Source organism: Phyllostomus discolor, chromosome 1 (assembly GCF_004126475.2).
Source record: "Phyllostomus discolor isolate MPI-MPIP mPhyDis1 chromosome 1, mPhyDis1.pri.v3, whole genome shotgun sequence".
Taxonomy (NCBI): domain Eukaryota; kingdom Metazoa; phylum Chordata; class Mammalia; order Chiroptera; family Phyllostomidae; genus Phyllostomus; species Phyllostomus discolor.
The window spans coordinates 39,943,000-39,970,398 of NC_040903.2; the positions used below are offsets into that span (position 1 = coordinate 39,943,000).

The 27,399-nt window shown below is 32.9% G+C and overlaps 1 protein-coding gene across 9 annotated transcripts in view; it reads right to left on the minus strand.

The window, feature by feature from the left end:
• EPHA5 (EPH receptor A5) overlaps positions 1 to 27,399 on the minus strand; it is a 310,111-nt gene that overhangs the window by 137,402 nt on the left and 145,310 nt on the right. For 4 of the 9 annotated variants that reach the window (XM_028507835.2, XM_028507833.2, XM_028507834.2 and 1 more), the window contains exons 4-5: positions 17,712 to 17,867; positions 13,414 to 13,749 (exon numbers count right to left, since the gene is read on the minus strand). The exons of 3 other annotated variants lie outside the window; for them this stretch is intronic. In XM_028507835.2, coding sequence (XP_028363636.1) covers positions 13,414 to 13,749; positions 17,712 to 17,867 — 492 coding nt within the window. The remainder of the gene's footprint in view (positions 1 to 13,413; positions 13,750 to 17,711; positions 17,868 to 27,399) is intronic. 2 more of the 9 variants (XM_036021186.1, XM_036021192.1) reach the window with 1 other exon arrangement.

Below are 27,399 nucleotides of genomic sequence, written 5' to 3' on the forward strand. Positions count from 1 at the left end.
GATTTAGCCATTGTGCTCCTGTGGGAAAGTTCTATTTCGAGGAAAAGCAGACTCAGAAGAGGGTCAAACTGTGCAAATTTACGAGAAATGGAGACAAATCCATTATCAAACTGCTCTGAAACCAGTGCCTTCCAATGATAAAATATATTCCAGATATTGGTTAAGTGCATTCTATTTGAATGTATGTCACTCATAGCTTCTTGGCTGCTGTTGAGTCAGACAACTTTAAATTTCAATCTCTAGTTTATTAACTATGTCTAAAACAGCAATATAACATATATCTCAAAGAGTTGGTATGAAAAGTAAATACAACAGTGTGTGATCCTTTTTGTTGTTTGTATTTGAGAAAATATTATACAAGAAAAGTGTCTCATGTTAAACAATTATAAAACCAAAGCTATGGGTAGATTAAATGAAACTGGAGATACCTTTAGTTTCTCAGAGCTCCAGGACTGAATACAGGTGAGCAATGTAATTGGGTTATTAGCACATCTATAAAACTGAAACAACTTGGCACTTGGTGATCCTGTTCTTGCTATCATCACCATTATAATTTGTCAATATTTTAAAACATGTTGAAATAATACATAATTAAGGATTTTAAGATGAATCCTAATTAAGTATGAAGAAGTAACTCACATTAGTAAAAGAAAAACCAGCAAAATCAAGGGAGAACAGATTGCAGTAAAAGCAGAGAGTCTAACTGCACCCTGAATGTGGTTTTCTAATAAAACAAATAATAGTTATTTCACCAAGAGGTGATGGTTAGTCTTTATAAAAGTTTACACAATTTTGATTCTAAAAACCTCAGCTCATATATAAGTAACTGAAGAAAGTTTTAAGGGTTTTCTAAACACATAAAAATAGAATATTTATTTTCTCTATCTTATAATCAAGTTGATGCATACTATTTCTCTCCATTAAAGTCAGCACAGTAATGCATAGTGTTGAATATTTTCATTAAAAGTAATAAAATAATAGAAACACCAAATATAATGATAGTGCTTTAACAAGAAAAGAAAAAAGTCAGACAAGGTGACATTAATATCACCTATCAATTATGTAAGTGTGTAATTTCACAGTTATAGGGACAAGCCACTAGTATTTCCAGTCCTGGTCTCTAGAAAAATAGACATAAATCCCAAGAACAAATGAATGTCAAGATTTCCTCTGAGAGTACCAGTATCAGCATCCTATTAGGAAATGTTAAAAATTATGCATTCAGTCTTTGAATCCTTTTATTCTTATACACAAATTTTAATTCTCTAAATTGGGCCAAAACAAAAATAAACATTAAGTACTACTATCACTCTTATTATTACCAATAATAACTTAGATTTTTTAAAATGTATTTCTTTTATGCCTATAGCATATCAAGGGATAAACATTTCGTAATAACCAGTAAAGCCTTATTAATACCAGTGTACTCATTTTTGTAAAGGTTTTATTTATTTATTTTTAGAGAGAGAGGAAGGGAGGGAGAAAGAAAGGGAAAGAAACATCAGTGTGTGGTTGCCTCTTGTGCATGCCCCAACTGGGGACCTGACCCTCAATTCAGGCATGTGCCCTGACCAAGAATCAAACTTGCGACCCTTTGGTTCTCAGGCCCGTACTCAGTCCATTGAGCCACACCAGCTGGGGGGGGGGGTGATATGAGTATATACTTGATGACAGTAATTATAACCTAAAAGATTATGTCTTCAAATGTAATTTACTGGCTTATTAGGGAAAATAAAGATTATTTAAAAAGTAAAGACGCTCTAAATTCAGATACTTTAGGCTCTATAACTAGAACAAAGAAACAACACTGATAGAATACGTTTGTGTTAACGTTTGTATTTGGTTCTTACTGCAGGTTTAAAGGAAAACATTGCTTGAGTTATAATTTAAGTAGCCGTTTGCAATACAGTACATATCCTCAGGCCTTTTAGGCATGAAGATTCATAAACTAGCCTCTCTTTTCTTCCTACTAGAGGAAAATATACTTAAAAATAAGGTCAAAAAGCCATCACTCAAAGTATATTTTGTTTAACAAAAACATTTCCCAGCTTCAAAACAATCCTTCTGGCTGGATGCTTGTTTAGATAAGACACCAGTGTCTGTGTCCTGCCACAAAACAGGCGACAGGCTCTGACTGTTTTCCAATAATGTATCGAATGGACTGCTAATTATCAACACAGATATAATAAAGCAAGTGAAAATGTTCCCCAAAATCAAATGGTCTTATTTTTTATTTATTTGGTTTTACTATTTCATTCAACAACATATCTTTATCACTAAAGATTGACTATGGTTAGTAGTGATATTCACTAAGCTAGCTGTAATCATTTACATAATTATGAGGGCCATTACAAAATGGTTTCTCATCTATTTGTAATAAGTGCAACCATTTATCATGACTAAGGAGATTTGAACAAAAGCCCTTTTAGACAAGGACATGTGATAAAGGAGGCAAGATATAGATAAAGAAAATATTGTGAAGTCAACAAGTCAATCGGAATCCTCATTCAAAGAAAATGAATTTGGTGCTATTGTTACTGAGTTTAATACCTAACCTGGCATTAATATCTTTCTTACTGTTGTACTTTATTAAATTTACTCTTTAATTCTTTATTTTTTAAGTGGGAAAACAAAATCCTTTAAGGATGGAACATGACCTCAACTATGTACTTTCTATCTTTTAGAATGCTCAGTAAAAGGAATGAAAGAGGTACTTAGTGTTTTAATGCATGGCAACCAATTTAAGGAAAATCACATGAAGAAGTCATTTCAATACTCTGAAAAAAAACGTTTCAGTATTCTAAGTAAACTTCCTTCAGGACCTAACATAACTCATGCATATGGTTGATTTAAACATGATTTTGGTTTCACCATTATACTACATCTAAATAGCACACTAAAATATGTGTGATGCCAGGCCATGGGGGTGCTTTCTGAACTTAATTCTCAAAGATCAGTAATAAAGGGCAACAGCACCTCAGAGTATTCATAATATACATCTTTACACAAATTAATCCATAGCATAAATGCCAATGAGATGAATCATTGAATAGATCAAATACTGGGCTTTTGTGATTCTGAGCTGAGCCACAAGAATATACGTGTGTGTTTGTTCACACAGGAAATGTATCTGTTGAACAGGGAATCCGTTTTCCACCAGAATCAACACAAACGGAGCAGATTTTAAAACTAGCTTCCAGCTGAGCAGTGGGGGGCACGGATTAGTCAGAAGAGAGAGAAAGATAATCCCATTAACAAAATGATCACTGGTATAAAAACAGACTTTCAGCAGGTATTTTATAAAGAGCTTTTGGGAAAAGTAATATCACACACACCTGATTAGAGGGTTGTCACCACGTCCTTGGAAGGGAGGGGCAAGAAACAAATATTAGAACCTCCCTCAAGTGCAATTTCTCTGAAAAAGTAGGCCCAAACCAGCCTATAACAGAAACATTCTGTGTGTGTGTGTGTGTGTGTGTGTGTGTGTGTGTGTTAAAATATGCCAACTCTTGGATAGATTGAATTGTAAATTCAGGGTGTATGTTCCATGAGAAGGTAATTATTAAGCACATTAAAGGTAGAAAATACTTTAAATAGCACAGTAATCATTACACAAACTTTCTCTAGAATGGGTTCAGTCATTCTCAGTGAATCCTTTTGAAAAGATTAGTGTCTAAAAAGGAGATTAGGAAAGTAGGCAAGCCAGCTAAGCAGCAGACTTTAAATGATAATGTCATACTTCAAAATTCTGAAAAACCTATGAATGACAATTAGGGCTGGGTGTATTGATCATTATTTTTTTAAAGAAAAAGACCCAATGAAAACTAACAATAATTAGGTACAAAATTATCTGAAGAATTAAAAAAACACATTACACAACAACATTACTACTGATCTGAACACTGATTTGAGCAATTGAAAAACCATCAAACTCCAACATTTATGAACTGTTTTGTTTTCAACAAACACAGGTGCTAGGCATTGTTGTGAACTTCAGGGGGAAATTCTAGAAAAACAGACAAGAGAGCATACAGTTATAGTGATTTGTGCTCTAGATTATGTTAGAGGGACATGCCCAAACTAAAGAGTAGAGAAAGCTTTCTCAAGCTAGGAGCAATTTAAGTGGACCTGAAGGCTGAGCTCTCTAGGACAATTATATAAGAAATGGGTTTTAGGTAGAGAAAATAACATGTACAGTATTTACTAGTGATTCAGAACATATGGCTCCAAGGTAAGAACTCTGGTTTGTAGTCCTATTCCCTTTTCAAATAAGAAACGTAAATAAAGTTCTTTGCATAGCAATGTGCACACAATAAGTGCTGAAGCATGCTAGCCCTTGTTGCTCCTGTCATTATTACCACAATAAGTAGAAATGAAAGAGAGAAGGAGAGAACACCCTGAAAGCCCCCTTTTAAAACCCAGTACATCTCTAGAAAGATTCTAAAATCAATGAAACAAAGATGAATTCTGATGGCTTCTAAAAATATTCCACCTCATTTGCTAACCATTATTAAATAAACCAATGGTGAATCCTGGACAAATCCATCAGGTAGAGTTTCATCTTCAAATTATGTTTTCAAAACAGCAAATAGGCATGGGAATAAGCATAGAACTTGTGCCTCACTAAGCCAAGTTTCAGTGCAGACCGGCAGCTTCAGTTGGCAAAATGAAAAGCTCCTGTTGGCAGTCATATAATCAGAACACTAATCCGGTGACAGAAGGATCAGCATGAGGCCGATGTAGAGATATTTGTGAAATGTAATTAAGTAAAATATTTGTCTGTGGATATTTTTCCTTAGAACTTTCAATAATTGACTAAAATTAATATCTAAATACACATAACAATGATATAGTTAGAAAAATTTGTATTTTTTCCACATCTATTTTGATGAAAATGAAAACTGTCTATTGTCTATATGCAAGGTATTTCACCTTTTCTGCTCTTACTTTGATGCTGTTGTTCTCATTTCTTCATGTTATTGCTTTAGTTGTTTTAAAAAAATTAGAAGAACTTTAATGCTATTGACATCTCTGCATTTAAGAAATCAGTGAAGATAGCATCACTATGGAAAACATGAAGTTTCTTGGTTTACTCCTCTAACTTGAAGCAATTGCTTCTGTTACCTGTTATATTTATTTGTTTGTTTTTTAATGTTTTCCTCCCTTCCAACTGATTTCACAAATGAGTCTGTCTGTATAATGCTCATAAAATGCCTTAGTTTCTTCCATGAATTCATAGTATTTGGAATATTACTGAAAGGGTTCTTGAATACTATTATAGTAGCCTTTATTAACATTTAATCAAATGCTAGTCATTACACTAATTGCTTTGCCAATGTCAACTCATCCTCACAACCACCCTGCATTATAGATAATATTGTTTTTCTATTTTACAAATGGAAAAACTAAGGTTCTGGAAGGTTTAAGTAATTTACTCATGTCACTCAGCTAGTAAGTGACATATATAGTATGGAAACCAGAAAGCCTGGCTCCACATCTAGACCTTTAACCAGTATACTAATCTAGATTTGTTCCTGGGTTGAGCTGATATGTATGGTAGGTATATGCTAGTTTTAGGCATCATGTGAGATGGCCAAAAGCAACATGAATGAACCTATAAAATATTTTGATTATGGTGAAAAAATGAGTATAGAGAAGATATGTAAGGTGCCCACTAAATTTAAAGCATACTCATGCAATATTAAATATTTTATAAGAGTAGTTATGAATAAAATTAATAAACATAAAAGGGTTGCTTTTTAGAGTAGAAATGGCAAATGAATGCATTTGGGGTAGAAATAATATATATGATGAGGACTTGCTTGATTTAATGACAGTAATAACGTGCCATGATTTGAGGCACACTATTAATTCGATACTCAACCTTAAGTAGAAAAATATAGACTGGAAAAAAAGAGAAAAAACAAAAGAAGAAAGGTAGGAAAGAGGGAAAGGAGGAAGGGGGGAAGAGTGGAAGGAAAGGAGGTTATAAAATGGACAATTCTCAATTACTTAAAAAAAGACTGTTCTAAAATATTAGAGAAAATATTTAAAAATTATACATAGGAATATTCATTTGAATTTGAACAATTCATTGCCATACATCTCCATTTGAGTGCCACTGTATATATTTATAAATCTCATGTGATGGACCTTATCTAGCCAACACAGAAATCAAAACTCAAAAAATCAGACTGACTTGCCCAGGCAAAATATGGCTTCAAATAGACAGCCTAAAGAATCAGGCTCTTGTGAAAGCCTCTGTTTTTCCTTTCTACTGGTGAAGATGGCAGCAAACCTTGAAGATTTTTCAGGAGCTTCAAGTTTGCGATTCTGTAGTGGCCATGCTGCCTCTGGCAGCAGCTATTGCAGTAAAGTCAAGCACCTGCCCTTATAGTTTGACAGCCTCTGTGGCAATGTCTGCTTCATCAGGCCAGACCTGTGGTTGGCTGTTGGGCATTTCTCCTGAAAACTTAGCTCCTAATGTTTGAATCTATTCTTCTCAGTGATTGTATGAGCCACTTAATATACTCCATTGAAGGATTTTTCTGCTGAAACTATCCAGGGTAAATTGTGTTAGAAACTAAGACATACATTTTAAAAAATGCTCCCAAAGAGAAGTGCTGCAGGAAACAACCTTTTAAGGGAATGGAAATATAGGACCAGACATCTGGTTAGTTGTATTTCATAGGAACAAGGTCCTATTTGGTGTTAAAGGATGGTAATCTAACAACACTTGGAGGAGTGGAATATGCACATCACCTGTGGTCATCTCAAATAACATAATTCTTGAAGATACTTCTGGTTACCAAATTCCACTTGTTTTAAGCTATAAACACATGAGAAATACAGGAAATATGGGAAGGATTGGCTGTGTTTAACTGCACAGCAGAATTAACATAAGCAGCTCAAAGTCTGAATTCTGATATCAAGTCATACTGAGATGATCAGATATATCACATGTCCTTCCAGTGGAAAAGATGGCAGAGCCAGGCATCAAAACTGAAGTCTTATTCCACAGAATTCCCAAATCACAAAAATGATTTAATCCATTGCCTTCCTTTCTGATAAACTCATTGATTGGGAAAGAAGTGAAACCTGAGCATTAGAATGTGGAATTCAGATGGCTCAAAATGTTCTCAGCTTCTGCAATTTACTGAGTCTCTTGCTGTCTGATTACACTATTCTAAAACTGAATGAGGATGTTGTTCCCTTGTGTTTTCAATACCAGGTGAACACCTTATCAAAGATTTTTAACTGATAGAAAGAAGGAATTTTCCTCTTGCCCAAATCTGTTGCATCATCTGAACTCAAGGTCCCAATATAGTCTTGGGAACCAATGATCGAATCACTACTTAGGACAAAAACTTCTCGAACATGAGACTCACCAAATTTTATAACTTAAATTTACTGAAACATTGGGAATGTGTGTGAAAATGGATTTCATGTATTCCTTACATAGGAGTGAGAAACAATTTAATTCAAGCTGGTATAAATGTACAATCAGAGATTTTAGGTTCAATAAGTTTCTTAAGGTATACAGGTGGTAAATGCTTCTATTAGTTGACCAAAATATGGACTAAAAGATTGCCTTATTTAAATAAAGTTCAGATACTGGAGACAACTTTTTTATGTTGAAGAAGTCATTAAATTACCTACTGAAATAAGAATGTTAAAGTGGATTTATTTTTCAAGATTCATGAAAATATTCACTAGTAACATCTTTGAAAATAGCCCAGTAGACATTTTTCTGAACCAAAATGATGAAAAGTAAATTGATGAGGACAGTGCCATATTTATAAACAAAATTTCTCTAACTTTCTTTTTGTCTTCTGTACTTGAGAACATAGAGGTCGAAGCTACAGTGAAAAGATATCTTGATTTCTTTAGGGTTTGGTGTGGCAGAGGCCAAGTAGTAGCACTTGATCATTGAGATGAAGGACACATGGATTTCAAAATAGACAACAGAATTGGAAGAGTAAAAAGTATAATACTCTGACATTCACAAACCAAAGTTATAGGCCAGGTGATCTGTATCACCAATGGCATCAAGGTATGAGCAATACAAGTCAAAATTTCGGGACCTAGCCACAGTCTCTCACCAGTTCCCATACCTGAGTTAGTTTACTTACCTTGTAGCCCCTTAAAAGAAAAAAAGCTGGCTACCCTTGAAGGACTGTGTAATAGCATCATATGTTAACAGTGTACATCTTTTTTTTATTACATACTTCCATTTATTTTTGTTCAAGATTTTATTTTTAACATTGTTGGGTACTAACAAATACTCAAAGTAGGAATAAATGATTTGAAAATCATTCATAGTAATGAAACTGACATGCATACAAATTTTGTCTTTTAAATTTAAATAATTAGGCATATCGAATTGTGAGGGGTTATGTCATGAGGGTTTTTTAGTCTTTTAAATTTTTTAGTTCCTGCTTTCCCTCACTTTCCCCACTTCCATCCATCCCTACTCTCCCCATCCCGTTCCCCAAATCAAACCTCATATTGTTGTCCATGTCCATAGGTTGTATGTAAATGTTCTTTGGTTAATCCCTTCAACATATTTCACTCTCCCCCACATTCCACCAGCTGTCAGTCTATTTTATGTATCTAAGTTTCTGTTTTGTTCATTAGTTTATTGTGTTCATTAGATTCTGCATATGAGAGTGTGGGCCCACAGACATGAAAAAAAGCACAATATCACTATTCATCAGAGAGAGGCAAACTAAAACCACAATGAGATGCCTGTTACCTTATGCCTGTCATAATGGCTACCATCAATTAATCAACAAATAACAAATATTGGCAAGCATTTGAATAAAAGGGAACCCTAGTGCACTGTTGGTGGGAATGTACCCTGGTGCAGCAATTATGGAAAATAATTTGGAGTATCCTTAAAAAATTAAAAGTGGAACTCCCTTTTGACCCAGAAATTCCACTTCTGGGAATATACTCCAAGGATTTTGAAACACCAATACAAAAACACACCTATGTTTATAGCAGTGCTATTTACAATAACCAAGACTTAGAGACAGCCTAAGTGTCCATCAATGGGTGTGTGGAGAAAAAAGCTGTGATACAGTTACACAATGGATCACTATGCAGCAGTAAAAAAAAAGAAGAAACTCTCATATTTTTCAACAGCATGGATTGACATGGATAAAATTATGCTAAGTGAGTTGAGCCAGTTAGTGAAAGAAAAAATATCACATGATCTCATTCATATGTACATTTCTTTTTAACTTTTTTAAAAAGGTATTTCTGGACATTTCTAAATTTAGTATGTATAGCAGTCAATGCCCAGATCATTCAGAGATCATTGAATATTGCCTCTGAACTAACACTAAGTCCTGCAGATCCAGAATAATACTAAGAAACATTGATCTGAATGGAGGCTGTGGGGTCATGTGATGAATAAAATTTTGCACTGAGATCATACTACAATTGGCACAGTGCTGCCTCCATTCTAGCCTTTGATCATTTTACCAGATCACGGTCACAGTTTTTGAAGATTTACCCTGCAACTGATAGAACTATCTTTTTATTTCTAAGGCCCATGAAGTATAGGCTATAAAATTGCAGGAATGGAAATTTAATACATCTTATCCCACCAAAAGAGTAAACACAAATTTTGTTGTATCTCTGGGGAAATGCAGCAACTAGTGTCACCATAAAAATTATGGTGGGATAAACAATGGTGATTATAAGCACATACAGATTTAAATTACCTGTTTGATATAAGTAGAAGCTAAATTAATCTTTGCAAGCAACCATACATTTAATGATGTGGTGATTACAAACATAGCCAACATGGTATCTCCACCAAAGTAAATCAACAAAGACCCTTGCAGTAGTTACTATAGTATAGTAACGGTGTAATGAGTGACAATGTATTTTTTAAACATTTCCATAAACAGAGATCCCCAGAAAATGTTTGTGGTCCCTCAGCAACAACAATGCTGTACTTTCACCATCTTGTTTCAGCATCCTCTTAAGTTGCCAGCTCTCCAGCCTGATTTAGTCTTCAGTAATCCTGATCATTTCAACATCCTCTGAAATATGATGTTCAACAACATGAATGACATGAAACTAAAAGTATCTGATTAGGCGGGATGATCCTGTCTGCCAGACCCCTTTGCAAGAACGGAGAAATAAAACCCATCAAAAGAGAAGGAGCATGTACATCACTGGTCACTCTAAAAGGCTGAGACAAGTTGGGACATTCTCTCCAAAGTTTTTGATGCATTTTGCGGTACGTATCATGTCAAACTAGCCCTCTGAGGAAAGAGTCCAAAAGTCAAAGACTATTAAACAATTAAACAATTAAAATGTGGTCTGTTACAGCTCACAAGTAGGATTCTGTACCTTCGCATATTAAAGCATTGATAATTTTTATTAGAGTGTGCTTATTTTTCTTGGGATAAAATATATATTTGTGTATATTAAAATGGTTTTAATCTTTAGCTAGATACAGTATGTCTACTTCAAAAATATTTTTAAATAAAAACTTTAAAGTTTCGTTTACAGAAGCATATAATAAATATACACTATTTTGTGAGCTGATAAAACTTTAAAGTATTTGCAGACAATGGATTTTTAATTTTCATGCTATATATTGATATATCACTATTTATCTATTTTTTATCCATCCATACATCTACCTGAAAGAGATGTTTTAGAAACCCTAAAAGTATAAAATGGAAGAACAGAAGTGTTATCTAAATAATCTGATGTCTAGTCATCTAATAAATGATTTTCTAACCACTTTGCTGTGCATCTGAAACTCACAGAATAACATTGAACGATACTGAATGTAAACTGTGATTGAAAACTTTAAAAATTAAATTTAAAGTGTAAAATAAAATGAACAATGAAATATTCCAAAGTAAAAAAGTTGTTATTTTTTCTTGTTGCATTTTCCAAATGTATTTTTCCAAATATAATTTCAAATCTGAAATTTATATGTTCATTGATATCATAAAAACAAACTAATAAGAAAATGACAACAAATTACAAATTTGAAGCAAATTAATTAAGAAGGAAATGCATATCTCAAAAAAAAATTCCTTAGAGGAGATTTTCCATTCCAAATTAAATTCCAAAGTTAAAATCTGCTGGAAATTTTTTTTTTATGAAATTCACAGTTCTTGAATGTAATGCTTTAAAATATTCAGGCATTAGAAACTAATTATCACAAACTACTTTATATAATGTTGGTACTTGATAAAAAGGTCTAGTAAAGGTAACTTTAAACCTAAGACTTTTTAGGAGTTTCTTGAAGTCAAACATTTTTGTGGGAATTGAAACTTGGTTTAGAATGACAGATACCAAGAAAAATCTCCTCACTTTGATTTTTTGGGGGTAAGTTTGTGTACCCTGAGAAATTGGGAAAAAGTGAAAATCAACAAAATGCCTTCTCTGAATACAAGTGTTTGTTTTATGTAATAATATGCCTTGGGCAGCCTGACAAAATTATTTTTTTCTTAGTACTTTAAGTATTAAAGTTCTAAAAAACACACTTTTCAGTTTGAACAGTCCAGCAAGTCAAAAAACATCTAGAGCAAATATTTGCTCAACACATCATTTAAAAAATAAGCAGTCATCTCCTACATCTAGTTCATCAGAGAAATATCACTTTTAGCTTTCAAAGAAGATTATGCAAGAAAGAGAATATTCTCCCAAAATAATACAATTATTAGTGATTGTTCTATGTTCTCTTGATATGTTAATGGAAGATTCACAGCTGAGCCAAATGAAGATGTTATACAAGAAGCCAGAAATCCCGTGTTTAAAGTCAGTGTATTTCTGATGTGTGAAGATGGTTCACATTTACTGAACACCTGTAACATTTAGTTATTGTAATGAGAAATTGACATATACCAGTATTGCCAGCAGCTGAGACTATACTGAAGAAAAACTTAATTTTCACTATTACTATCCAGCTCTTTAGCTTTTTTTAAGATTCTACCTTGAGATAAAGAGTAAATGGAGAAAAAAATATAAATTCATTGAGAAATGTAGCATATCGATGTGCAATGTTTTCCCTAATGAAGTAAAAATAGCTGTGAACTTCTTTGAACATGGATTAAACATCTAGAATGTGCAGATTGTTTCTTAGTGAATTGCCCAAATGCCTTTGTATTGTCCGGACACTCCCAAATGTTTCCCTCAGTTTTCTCAATCAGAAGTAACTATGAACTTAATTGCATACATTTTCTTACTCTTAAGTGAAAGCCACTTGATTGACTGGATATATCCAATAATTCAAATTATTTTGGTCAAGACTTGATTCCCATCATCATTCTCTTGTCACCTCAGCCATTCCACAAACTACAATATTATGTGACTAAGTCTGATTCCATTCAAACACATCCTATTTCATTGAGTATTCTGGAAAGGATGTCCACACAGACAAAAGTCCACCTGCAATACTAATGAGATGACAAGCTTATGCCCTTCAACTGGGAATTGTACCCAGGGAATAGAGGGAATTTACAATATTTTGGTTTTTTATGTTTTTCCCAACCAGATACCTGTTGTTGGCAAAAACTGGTTATAAATGGTTAATAGTCTTTAAATGATTATTTCTGTATAATGGGTTGAATTAGTCAGCCATAGTTTATCTTTGATTCTATTTTACCAGAAAAGTAGCTTTGTGTATTGATTTGTTAAAAGGTGAGTATTTGAAGGGAAAATACATGAAGTTAGTATCTCAAACAACAGTATCGTCTACTCCCTAATAATTACTACCTCATAATTCCAAGATCTTCATGTGGAAGATAGATGTGTTTTCATGTGGTTGTAGATAGTGCATAGTTATTCTAATTTTGATAAGTAGATTTACCAAAGAAAATTAATTTCATGTATCCTTGTTATAATTTTTAAAATAATGGGAATTTTTCGATCTGAAAAGGTACTTCATCTGTGGTGCCAAACAAATGGGCAAATGAGCAAATGAAACTGGCCAGGTTAAATGCTAAAATAATAAATTGAAATTGGAAGTAAACAAAACAACAAAAGTATAGATTGAACTATAATAATTACACTGCATTAAACTGAGATAAAAATTTTCTATAAGTGAATCTGAGCTAAAAATGTGTTCTTTTTAACTTACAGAATTATTTTTATTTGCTTTGATTTTTTTCATTTTTAATTGTTGTTCAAGTACTTTTAATGAAAAATTCAATTAAAACATCTTTTTCTGTCTGTCCTTGACTGTGTCTTCTAAGAAAGCCTTAGCCTTTATTTGTTTAAAACTGAAAAACACATTTTGACGTTTTCTACATCCGGTCCTAACCTTCTGATTCATGAGAAGTTCTCTCACAGATCTCAGTCAATGTAGCCCTCAGCTGCGGAGATCTTTGGCAGAGCATGGCCTAAGGTACATGTTCGGTTGGACATCACACTTACCTGCTTGATTTGTGGTTACATTTACAGACACATACTGCCGGGCTCCTGGGCTCAAGTCGGACACTCCATTCACTGCCTCAATCTCAAAGGTATAGTTTGTGTGAGCGAGCAGATCCACCATCATGACAGAGGTGTTTTTCAGGCCGATTTGCTGGGGCAGGTACCTGACATGACCTCCACACTCGTCACACACACCTGCATGGGAGTTGCACTTCTTGCATGCAATATAATATGACACATCTTTCCTTCCACCAGTGTCAGCAGGAGGAATCCATTCCAGAAAGACACTAGTTTCATTAACATTTGAGATGGCATTCCGCGGAGCTGAGGGGGGTCCTGGTTTGCAAAGTAAAGTGAGAAAAACATATTTTAAGATGATAAAATCAGGCAACTACTACACAAATCCCCAGTCTGAGGGGGAAAAATAAAGATTTGCAATTTATTTCCTAAATAGGAGGAATCAAAGAGTCATCATTTGTAATACTCTTTGAACAATCTTATAGTTTTGTAGGGACAATAGTGGAATATATATACTCTATAGAAATTACTTATCTTGAAATTGTTATAACACTAGTTCAGTTAAAGCAGATATTTTGCTATGTATACATAAATAATTATGGAGTAAAACTATATATGCAAAAATAATGTTAGATAAAATTACATATTTTAAAAGGGCAAGTCCTTTCTCAAATGCAAGGAAAAAATACTCCTTGAGATTAAAGTAATCACTTCTTGATTAATAATTGTTCCTAAAACCTAGAAAGTAAGCATGAAGTATTCCTAAGCAATGAGAACTGGTAAAATTGGATTTTTAGTGTGGCTCTTGATGACAAATTTGCAATAAGTACAAAATAGCCTTAGCTTATCTCAAAATGGGTTGCCTATCTACTAATAAATCAATAACAGAATCTGAAACCCTCCCTCATATGTCAAGAAAACACTAGAATTTAAGTAGATGGTCAATATTATGATCTCTAATAAAGCTATTTTTTAAAAAATTTTGATAGTGTTTTAAGATGGTGGCTTTCTGCAAATTATGAATTTTACTCAATTGGGAAACTAAAATTTATTTTTAAAATAATTCAAAATCTCTACATTGAAAAGAATGAAAGTATTCAGGTCCTTAGAGATCAGCAGAACAAATTTATAAATAAATAATAAATAACATTTATTTATATATTACTTTAAACATCCCTGAAGCTAACAATTAGCACTCTAACAAGAACTGAAGTTGATTACATATAATTACAATAAGCATTCCCCTCTGCTGAGAGATGTTGACAATGCAGGAGGCTGTGCATGTGTGTTGGCAAGGACTATAAGGCAAATCTTTGAATCCTTCTGAGTTTTCCCGTGAAGCTAAAACTGGTCTAAAAAGCAGTCTTTAAAAAATGACTGCATAATGTCTAACATTATAGTCAATTTTTAAATGCCTAGACTTAAAATTTCAGTCAGCTGTTAAAGTTATATGATCAAATGTTCTCAAGGAGAAAATAAAGGTATATTTGTTTTAGACCTAATTAGTAAAAGTTTCCTCACAAAGAATAAAATAAGCTGTGGTGGTAGTGGAGTGGTTTATCAACAAAAATCAAACAAATTTAAGATGGCATAGCTTAGTTATATCAATACACATGATTTGTTCTTAATAAAAGGGTTAACATTAATTTCTAGCTAAAATTGATGAAGCCATGACTGCTGAGGACTCTCTTTAAAATGATAGGAAAACTAGCTTGTATTTAAAAAATATCATTTAAATTAAAAGACTCCATAACCGAAGAGTTGTCATTTTTGACAAAACAGCCCCCCCGCTTGGCTGTATTTATGGTTAAATCCTATGAATTTGTCCATACGTACAACTTTACACACTTCAATGTAGAACAGTCACTTTTAAGTTGAAGTAAGTACTTAAGATGGAAACATAAGTATTATTTTTCTATAATACCTTCTTTAAATGTGGAAACTTATGGAGAAAATATAATTTGAGGTCAAAATGTTATTGGTTTCTTTCTAAGAACATGGTAAAATATACCTGAAATATGTCTAGTTCAGAAAGATACCACACCTCTGGGATTTTTTTTCTCTGCCAGCTAAAATATACCTGCATGTAACACCTTTGCTCTAAATCTGTAAAACTGAGACAAACTCTGGCTCTTTTCTTCTGACTCTGCTACTCACAGCCCCTCAACATTTGGGCAAAGGCACATATGAAACTCAAATTTAAACTCAAAATAAAACTTAAATTTAAGTAAAACCTTAAAGTAGAAATAAAAAGTGGAAACTCAGACAGACTTGCATCTAAAAAAATAATAATACGCTGAAATTCCACTGCCCACTTATCAATGTGATGTATGAACCAAAGTAGAACTGTGAGAAGTACCCTTGACATAAGAGGATTCATTAGAAGCTTTATTACTTTTTGATTTTTCTTTTTTCCTTTTGTTTATAAAATACTGTTTTCCAGGATATATATACCAAAAATATTAAAACATGGAGGAAACATAAATTTAATTCCAAAGCTAAATGTAAAGTAAAATTAAAGATTTTCCCCTGAACATCAATCAAGCCAACTTTTCAAGGGTATCATATGCAGTACTTGTGGTGGTATGGATGCAACCAAAAAGATAACACGCACGCTCACAGATAATGTATTAGATCTTTTACACATCATTTTAGGAAATGCGTACAAAATAGTCTTTTGAGACAGTGTTAGAAATTCACACACCTGGAGACAGAGAAAATAGGAAGCCTTGGGTCCTACAAGAGTGCTAAGGAGCCCTTGCCACCTGACCACGGGCTCTCTTCATTCCCAGATCTACCGAATTTACAGAAAGGGCGGGGGGGCTCACATTAATGCTAAGAAAGAGGAAGATCATGGCTGGACCACTTAAAATAATAATTAGTTAATTAGAAATCAATGAATTTTAAAAGTATTTCAAGACATAATTTTCTTTCCCTAATTTACAATTCTACTATTGTGTACCCAAAATTTCCCCCATTACTTGGGCATTCTTTTGCTCTGAACAATCAAAATAATCTCCACTGCAACCAAAACACATCATATTCAATCATAGTTTATCTCTCCTCTATTCAGATGTATATTAATGGTATTTACTCCTTTGAAGATAAGTTATTTATAATTAGTAATCACTTAACCCATAAAATTATGCCTCATAATAAAATAATGATCTGTACCAATGTAAAGCCAATCAATATAAAACACTGAAGAATTATAAGAATGTTTCACTGACACTATGAAATTCAGACACTGAAATTCAAATAAAATTTCAATTTTTGTTTATTTAAGGAATTACATGTCTCTTTATATTTAATATTAATAAATACTAAATTTCAAAAATCTGTCATCACCTTTGAGAGCAACCACAATGTAATGGAATCTAAAATAGGCAAACAAAGCAGGTCATGACAATTGACTGTTACGGGAAAAGGGATCCACTTTTCTCCTCTTTTATTTATTTATTTATTTTTTATTTACTATGGAGGCCATGAATGTGTAAAAACTATGCAAGTATTGTCATGAAACAAACAAATATATAAATTTGTTCCCTTCACAGAAATATATGGAACACTAGAAAAATAATAGCAGTGAAAACATTAATGGATATGAATATATTCACTGTAAATGTTGAAATTAGGTGTTTAATATTCAGTGCTACAATTATACAATTATCTGATCATGTAATTAATAATAGTCAAGAGCACTCACTCATAAAAAAAACCATGGCAACTGCTTAAAAATCCTAGCTAAAAAATTGGTTTTATATTTCACACCTGATCAGATTTGTCAACCCCAGTTTCCTATGTTCTTGTAATGTCTTGTCTTCTATTGTAAATGACCTACACATTGGCTTTTACAGCTTAGCAGGGCAAGTCAGAACAATGGTGAAAGTGTTATTGACTGCATGTTTATGCAATTAGAAAGCTGGCTTGGAAGAAGAAAAAGAAGAAGAAAATTTACCATGAACAGGGAAATGAATTGATTAAAGTTATGTTTGGCTACCATGAGCACTAAAAGAACTCAAAATAAAAGTAACAAGTCTATGTGTCTTAGGTGTTGAATGTGAAATTAGGGAAAATGGATGCTTCTCACAGTGAGTGATAAAAGAGCCTTCAAATTTTTCAGTGCTTACTCAAGAAGACTGAAATATGGTGGAAAATGTATTGGAAAATTAAGCATGTGCCTGTTTTAGGGGGAATGGTAATAGAATGGAACAGGCTCCACCAGGATTTCTTTAAAATGGTGAGAGTGAGCATCACCAATAATCCGTGGGTTTTCTTACTTGTGCATGCCATTGTGGGTGGATCAGACTCCCTCCTGAAATAATCCTTTTCACAGACACAAGAGGTTGAAGCTTCCTCATGGGTATAACTGTGAGGTGGACATTTGCTGCAGCTCTGGCTGTGAGGTGAGGCTTTGAAGAACCCAGGTCTGCACACTGTCAAAAGAAATAAGAGACTAAGCTTTTCCCTGGAACAGATGCGGTGTTTGTTCTGTGAGTAATGTCATTATTTTGACTAGTATACACAGATTACATATAACACAATCTTTGCATTAATTTCAATTTTTCTTTCATAAGCTTCTGAATCATAAATACCAGGCTATTCATTCAGATAAACAAATATTTAAGTATTTATAATTAAAGATATTTGAATGTTATGTATATTTAATGATTTTTATGCTACAGGAGCCTATAAGGAATTATATTATAAAATGTAGCAAAGACTTATTTGTATTTAAAACTGAAGCAATGTCTTGAATATAATTTTCATTTCCTGTAATAATACACCTTATGTGGAACAAATGCAAATTTTCTACCATGCTCATAAAATGGTGTGGTATACAGTAAGTGCTCAAAATTTGTCATTTAATTAATTAATTAATTAATTAGAAGATGTTAAAGTCCTTGGAGTTCTTTTAGATTGGGGGAATGCATGAATGAGCTGGTGCATTATTCACATTATGTTGCTTCCAGGAGGAGTTAGATTTTAGGCCTTTTTTTAAACTTTTACTGCACTTGGGATTTTTTTTATTTAACATACAGCTATTCTAATACTGGTCACACTTAAATTACTTATAATTTCTATAAAAGGTAGAAAATGTGTCTCATTTCATTTTATATTCACAATACTCATCACAGTGTGTGATTACAGTACATATTCATAAATTGTTATATAATGCTCAAATGAATGAATGGCATGGAATGAAGTTTGGACTGAACTATTTAGAATCATATAAAGAAAATATTCTCTGATATTTTTGTTATTATTTCTCAGTTGGTTTTCAGGTAAATAAGTGCTAATGAAGTAAATTTTTTTATTCTGTTCATTCCTTAAGCTTTTGTGTCTTTCTTTCTCCTCATGGGCTAATGAAGTCAAACTTCAATATTCTAATTGCCTAGTGTGAGCCAATTGAAGGCCAATGGAAACCAAGCTAAAGGTTTGATTACTTTTTAAGGCTTAGTTTACATAAAGATAATAACCACCTATATTTTTCTGTTCTTAAAGTTCACTGTATATATATTTAAGAACATTTATTCATGAATAAGTAAGTGCTGAAGCTCAAAGGTATACTTGCATTTCAATAAAAACGTTTGATAGATGCAATGAATTAGAGCTAAATTTCATGTGCTATAAATGATCTGGGATTTTAGTAATCCATGCAAAGGTGTTCTACCATCACTATGAATAATCAGGACCTGACAAAACTGAGAAGATACGTTTCTCTGTAGATCTAATTATAGTGATAGTAAACCCTTAATGCGCTTACAAATTCAGAAAGAGTGTGAAGAAAGATAAGAGCTTTTTGATAGTATTAAGAGCATTCTTGACATTAAGTGATTAGGAAAATACTTAAAATATTATTTTTTTAATAATAGGATTGCTGTACCAGCCAGTACCAGCCTTAGCTAAGTTTATCCATTATTTTCTTTTATCCTTTTATTCCCAAGTTAAATACTATTTGCTTTCAAAGACGTGAAGTGCCAATCCACTCATTCTGCATATTTGAAATTCATTTATCATTCATGAGACAGAAGTCATTTCTTTTCTTTTTAATGAGTGCCTTTTAACTTAAGGACTTTGCATGATATCATGTGTAAAGTTGCTGTTCAACCAACCCTCTGTGGGAACTTTGGAAATAGGAAATAATATAAATGTAAATAAAAAAGATGGTACATACATCTTTCTGTTCAATAGTAGAACAGAACTCTTTCAGCAGGTGTGATAAGTCAGATTTTGCTTGCTACTGAGTTACAGAGATAAACAAGATATAAATGACCCTGCCTTTATAAGTTTAAAAGGTATTTCATAAATAATTATAAATATCATTATGCTACAAAAGACGGCTATGAGATTAAACATCAGAATCTACTTTATTTTTTTAATCCTCACCTGAAGACATTTTTAATAGCTTTTTGAGAGACTACAAAAGAGAGAGAGAGAAGAATCATCACTGTGAGAAACACCAGTTGGTTACTTTCTGTACATGCTGGACTGTACAGAAAGGGGATCGTATGTGCCTGGACTGGCTACCCATCAAGGCACATGCCCTGACCAGGAATTTAACCTGCAACCTTTCAGTGTATGGGATGATGCTCCAAATAACTGAGACACACTGGCTAGGGTAACATCTAACTTAGACTGGAATATCAAAGACTTTTTCTAAGAAAGCTGAATCTCTGTTGAGTTGTAAAAGATTAATAATATCATCCAATTGAATAAGAGTATTGCAGTGCCTTAGAGGGAAGAATCTTTTCAAAGGACTGAAAGAGGTGGAGAATAAATAGGGAGATGGGGGAGGCTCAATAATCAATCAGGCACATAGTAGGACTAAAGTGGCAGAGATAAAGTGGGACAGGAAAGGAGAAAGCAGGTCACAAATACCTTATGATTGTTATTATTTGGAACTTTTATTTATGAATAAAGGCAGGTTATTACAAAGATATAAGCAGGGAAATAATAAAATCAAAGTTGTTTTCAAGAGACCATTTACCAGCGGCATGGGTAACAGACTGAAGAGGTGCATGGATGGGGGCAATTAGCCTTTTTTTCTACTGCATTAATTCAGAAAGGGACTCTTGTATTACCAGCGTGGTTCCAATGGTCATAGATGAGAGTAAGTGAAATCAGGAGATAAACAAGAAGTGAAATGAATAAGATTTTATGGTATATTTAATGGGTCAGATGAGTAAGTAAGAGATTTTAAGAATGATTCTGAAGTGTTTGCCTTAAACCACATAGGATATACTGTTGCTGTTTTCTGAGATAGAAAACACCAGACATGAAATGTGTTTGTGGGAAGATAATGATTATGTTTAAAGAATTTTTTAAATTTGAGGTTAGCTGCAGAAATCCACATAGAGATACAGAGAGGAAAAATGTAGGATTCAATGTTGTCAAATAAAAATACCACAAAACCACAATTTTACATTGCCCTCATATCTCAGTCCCAAATTCAAATGAGGCATATGAATGTCTGTCCAGAAAGTGCCCAGCCATGTACTATGAAAGAGACATTGACTGAAGAAGATACAAGATTCAAGAAACATTGTACACAGGACAATGACTCCTAAGTCCCCTCAAAGTAGAAACCTTGGAACCTTACACAGTTATCCCAATTGCCATCAGTTGCCCTGTTGCATTTTCTTGAATCTTGTTGACAGTCTGATATCTCTTCCCTTTCAAAGGTGATTTTAGTTTTGGGAAAGTCAGAAGTCACAGGGTGCCGAATCTGGGCTATAGTGGGCCTGAGTCACCTGGGTGATTTGCTGTTTCACCGAAAAACATGATGCGTGAGGAGGTGCATAGCTGTGGCCTTTAGAATCATCCAAATAGTTTCTGTGGAGGAATGTTCAAGCTTAATGCAAAATGTGATGCAGATTCATTGCTCTACTCAATCATTTTGAATGTGATTGCTACACAGTACACATGTTCACTCAAAGGTGTCTACTTCCCCCACTGACTAATACAGTGAAATAATCATTATTCATGCATATACATTCCAGTCCACTCTCTTTGGCTGTCAGGTTGCATCTATGCTGTACAAACCATGTGCATTCTCATTAAGTTGACAATAGTTGTTTTTTTTTGCCAAACAGACCTTGTACAATTCTAATAGACAATCGCTGTATTACTTCCTTAGTTAACTTCAGTTCCTAGCATTAGCATGATTATGTTTAACTTCACCTCTTCTAAATTCTTACAAGTTTTGTTCCTTTGTGACTCTTAGCTGGTATGCAACGAGGGACCCAAAAAACTGAAATTATCTTCTGGAGGGCAGGCCCCTTAATTACAGGCTTCCCCCACTATTGGAAGACTTTTTCAACATGTTTGCCCATTTCATGATGGGTAATTTAGGCATGCACCTGCCCATATCAGGCTGAGTGTTCAGAAGTTTTTGACCAAAAATAGCATGTCCCCCATCCCCACCCTCTCTATTCACCTGATCTCTCCCTGAGCCATATATTTTTTCTCCTATAAAAAAGGACTCAAAGGGAAATATTTTGCTGAAGTGGAAGAGGTGAAACAGCACAAACAGTAAAAGGCATCAAAATCAACAAGTTCAAAAACTGTTTAGAGCAGTGGAGAAAAATGTCTTGCTAGGTGTATTGCATCAAGTGGAGAGTACTTTGAAGGTTACCGATGCTTAGATGTGTAAGGATAAGTATACAATTTTTAATAAATATAAATCCTGTTTTGTGGGGAGATCCCCCCTCTTATTTGCTATAAAAATAGTAGTCATCAGAGAGGAAGGTCATTGTTTTTCTACCACAAAATCTCCAAAACTATATACACTTAGACTTACTTTCTTTACCTATCTCCCTGTTAAAATGGAAATGTGTTCTTGCTCCTATGCCTTCTTCCCACACACATACACATAGTCAGTCATTCATGTGGGCCCAGTATAATTTTCCAGAACTTTGGAATGAAAGCAAAGTAAAGCAAAACAAAGAACAACAACACAACTGTCCATCTCACTTGATTCTAATTATCCCTATAGCTTACAAATAGTTTTGTTTCCTTTCAGAATATGTTTTCTTAAGTTATTTTCCATACATGCATCTCTAGTGCCTCATTTTGCATCACACACTGATGCACTCCACTTTGATGAAACTATTCAACCGGAACTCCTTTCATTAAGATTGCAGTCATCCTCTTGCCATGCTCCTCAGCAGCATTTGATCTAGCCATCTTTGAGGAAACTCTAGCTAATTTTATTACAAAATGCTAGCATAGCCTACATATTGACACATAATATGTAAGAGTCCTTTCAATGCGGTCTCCTGCAACACTCATCATCTTCATCCATGCTCATCTACTTATAATTTCCTGCACTTGAGAAGCATCTCCACCTGCCTCTGAATATTGCAGGAAAAGCATTCCAGGTCAAAAGACAGGAAACATGAGTCACACACACATGCACATGTGCACACACAAAAGAGGCTTGTTCTCCACCACCATAAGGAACCTGGATTTAATATGAATATATTTGGAGGCATTATGTATTTATTTATTACTATTTTATTGTGCTTTTTCTGTCAAGCACTGCAACAAGAAATGTTTGCACAGTGGTGAGAAAATAACAATTGTACAACACAACCTGAAGTTACAGGATATTTGAAGAAACAAAAACTAATAATCAAAAGGAACAAAACAGACTTTTTACATTTTAATCATGACAAAATTAACAAGTAATTACTTTGGTAAATAGTAAAAGTTATCTAAATTCTGCCTTGATCTGTTTCATTCAAAATAAAATTTCTGGAGCAAAGTTGTTTCACATGATACTTGTGAAACATTAAACATTATTTGGGAAATACTATGCAAGTTCATTTAAGTGAGAAAGGAGTAGGAGGAAAAAATGCATGCTGCATTAACGTGTTAGATAAGGCTATTTTGGCAAGCCTCTGGAGGGAAGGAAACTATTTTTAGTAATTGCTGTTCTATCCCTGCTTTTTGGTTTATTTTAGTGCTACCTTGTCCATGATGTATGTGCTGACTTGCATGATAAAATACAATTTTATTTAATTTTAAATTTTATTAATTATAAATGTAATTTCCTTATACATCCTTTAGAACTTTGAACCATTTTTATGTTTGTCTTTGAAGATTGCAAAAATTTTGTCCTATTTTATGTGTAGGAATTCTTACCTGCTCCCAACTCATATAAATAATCTTTTTAAAAATATTTTTTTAATTTTTCAGGTACAGTTGTCTTCATTTTCACGTCACTACTTTCCCTTCACCCCACCCTCAATCTTACCTCCCTTTGGCTTTGTCCATGGGCCCTTTATAAATGTTCCTTGACCACCCTTCCCTTTCTTTCCCTTATTCTGAAATCTGTTCACTTGATTTTGATATGGAGCATAGTCCCTTGAAGTGAGTACATGTTTATTAGTATTTATTGGTGAAAACAGTGCATTTGCATACTCAAGGATAAATGACATAGCAGGAACTTAATAAAAGCTGGTTAACCTGAGTTATTTAAATATTAAGTCCAGGCAAGTAAAAAAATACTATGGATCATATCTACACTGGCTATTTTAGTAGTTTTTCAGAAACTACCAACACTCTAGGTCTCATGTTTAGATTTCAAAAACAAGAATGTTAATGACACATTAAAATATAGTTCTCCAATATAACCAGAAAAAGTATGTCATCAATATGAAAATTAATATAGGCTTTCATTTGTTAAATTATGGGAAATTAATATAGGCTTTCATTTGTTAAATTATAATCTGAGTAGGAACCTTTTTTTTAAGTCCTCAAAATTACCAGAAATGGTTCAACTAACAATTTAGGACTTTTTTTTCCACATTAAAAAAAAAATCAGTTAAATTTCTTCAGAGTTTCCAAAATATTTTACAGTTAAAGCTCCATCACATGTGGAATACCTAAATAAATTAATTTTATAATGCAAAATCAACAATCCAGAGCATGGTCACCAAGAAAATTTAAAAACAAGGTAATGTAGAAGACAGTTTTAGTAATTTAGAATTTTATAATTCCCCCTATGCATTTTAGAATGGAAACTAAAACTGATTAATAGAATTAATTCTAAAATTAATTCTATTTAATTTTAGAATTAAAATGCATAGACTATTTAAAAATATACATATATAAAAGAAGGAAATGAAAATAAAAATGCAGACATTTGGTTTCCATAGTGTTACAGATATAATTGATACTCAAACATGTTATTGAATGTATCCAATTTTGCTTTGTTAAGAATGACAGAATATAACTATGAAAAATATTTTACCATAGTTCTATCATATGTGAACTATCAGAGGACATAATCTAAGTCAAATTTGTTTTTAGATAGATTTTTCAAAATTAAGCATCCACATATACCTTAGCCCATTTTAAAAGATGTGTACATTAAGAAAAGCAACATAACTCAACACGCTGCAAAAAAATTACATTTCAAGATATATCCAATAATATTTATATCAAAATTTATCCATGAGAGTAGGTTTATCCTCATATTTAAAATATCTGTTCAGTATAAAAAATAAGTATTGGGTTAGAAAACTGATACAATTAAAATAGATTTTAAACTTGTAACTCTAAAATTAAGCAATACCTCTTCAAAGCTAGCAAAGAGAAAAAGGAGAAAATATTTAAACATATTTAAATGGCAAGCTAATTGAAATATATAAGTTTAAATTACTGAAATACATAATGGCTAACTCTAATATTAGAAAATAATTACAGAAAAATATATTAAGTACATTAAATCTCTCTGTACTATTTTTGAGTCCATCAGTATACGAGTGGATAAAACAACTATGGGACATTTACACAATGGAATGCTACTTGGCGGTAAAAAAAGAAGAACATTTTACCCTTTGCAACAGTGTGAATGGACCTGGAGAACATTATTCTAGGTGAAACAAGCCAGCCTGAGAAGGACAAATATCTTATAATTTTACGCAGTGGAATCTAATGAAAAAACTGAAGTAACAAGAAAAGTAGAGACAGACTCATAGAGAATAGGAAGACAGCTAAGGAGGGGGAGGTTAGACGGTGGAGAGATCAAGCAAAAATAAAAAAAGACTCATGGATATGGACAACATTTGGTGATTGTGTGAGCGTGAGGAAGGGGATATAAAGGAACTAAATAATAATGGAAAAAATACAATACTTTTTTAATAAAAATAATTATAAAACATTGAGAAAAAGGACTTTTCAATTGCTCTTTTCCAAGAACATAATTACAAATGTTTTCAACATTTTTTCAACATTTTATGGCTATCAAAGTTTATAATATATTTATGCTTTCACAAACAAAATTCATATTTATATTTTTGTTAGTTTAAAGAAAAGCCAGAAATCCATGTTTTGGAGAATGGATTTACTATGGAAACTTCTATAAAAGGAGAAATCTGTGGATAATTAACTCACTGAAAACCATAATAAATTTTAGTATTTGCTTATGGATAATAAAACATATGACCTTCTCTTAATTAAAGAATATTAAAATATCTTCAAGTTTTTTTCTTATCTCAGGTAAGGATGATTTTTTTGGAAAGCTGATTAAATATGACCACATTTAGGCTTTTTTACCTTGTTTTATTTTGAATATGATGAAAAATTACTCATGAAATATCACAAATATTCTTGTATCAGCCTTCATTATTCAGTAGTTCTGTCGTGTGCTTTTCTAAACAATGTTCATAATATGAATGTTTATTGCCTAGACAGGTGGAATGAACAGTTTAAATATTAAGCTGGATGATTTATCATGTAATTGAAAGAAAAGCTTATGGGCCATGTATTTGATTTTAACTATCCATTATTTTTTTTTTTTAGATCAGGCAGTGAAACCCAGTTTGTTTAACTCATTTATGTATGGTCATAAAATAACTCTAATTTCGGATCATGAACTGACTATGTTCCAGTTAATGCAATAAAATTTCTATGAAGGGACAAAAGCATCTAAGGCAACCTTTGTTATGAAAGTATTTGGAAGATCTGGCTCAGAGAGTTGGCCTTAACAATTAAGGTTATAGGAGTGTTTTCTGCAATAAATGGTTCTCTTTGTATCATTGGGCATTAACATCTAAGTTCACTAACTGAGAAGACACTACTATCTGTGTAACAAAATTATATTTCTTTTGATAACGATGAAAAAGTACAGAAAACATGTACTGTTTTGGAATAAATAATAAATCATTATTTGTAATATATATTGTATAAATGCACTAGTTATTACATTTCTCCCAGATTCATTATAATTTGAGATTACAGTATTAACAGTGCAGTTCTTTAAAAAAGCACAGATAGATATAGAAGAATTAACTATATCAAGTATCTAAAAACTCCAATATATCTTTAAAAAGTTTTAAAATCCCTTCTTTGAGATAAAGCACACTTGGAATGTTAGATATGTCATATCTCTAGTTATGAATGTACATATAATGAAGGAAGTATCAGAGAAAACATAAGACACACAATTGTTCTAAACCTGTTTTCTCCAAATTGTAGTCTGAAAATTAAAATGAATTAAGCCATTTTGCAAATGATGAAGCCATATCTATAAAATGTTCTTCTGAATTGAAAGTCTGCAAATTAGCAAAAGCAGCTGGATAATGCATTTCATTTGGCAAAAGCAGTCATTTATCTGTCCCTAATTTTCAGTGTGCAAGTGTCCTACTGGGTCTCAAATTAGACAATTTCAGATGTCAACATTTAGGGGCATAATTTTTTATTCACAGAATGGGAAATGTGTGACCAAAATAATTTGGTAAAGACTCTCTTTTCATAATATACCTTATTTCTGACACCACACCCAGGCAAACTCTCAAATATATTTCATGGCAGTACATATTTTATTATTTTTATTTTTATATGTTTAACTCACATATATTTTCTTCCTAGTTTAATATGATCAGTACTGTAGACTTAATCATACCCAGTGCTGATTTTTATGTGTTAGCTATCTGCAATCTCAATTTCAAACCCAGA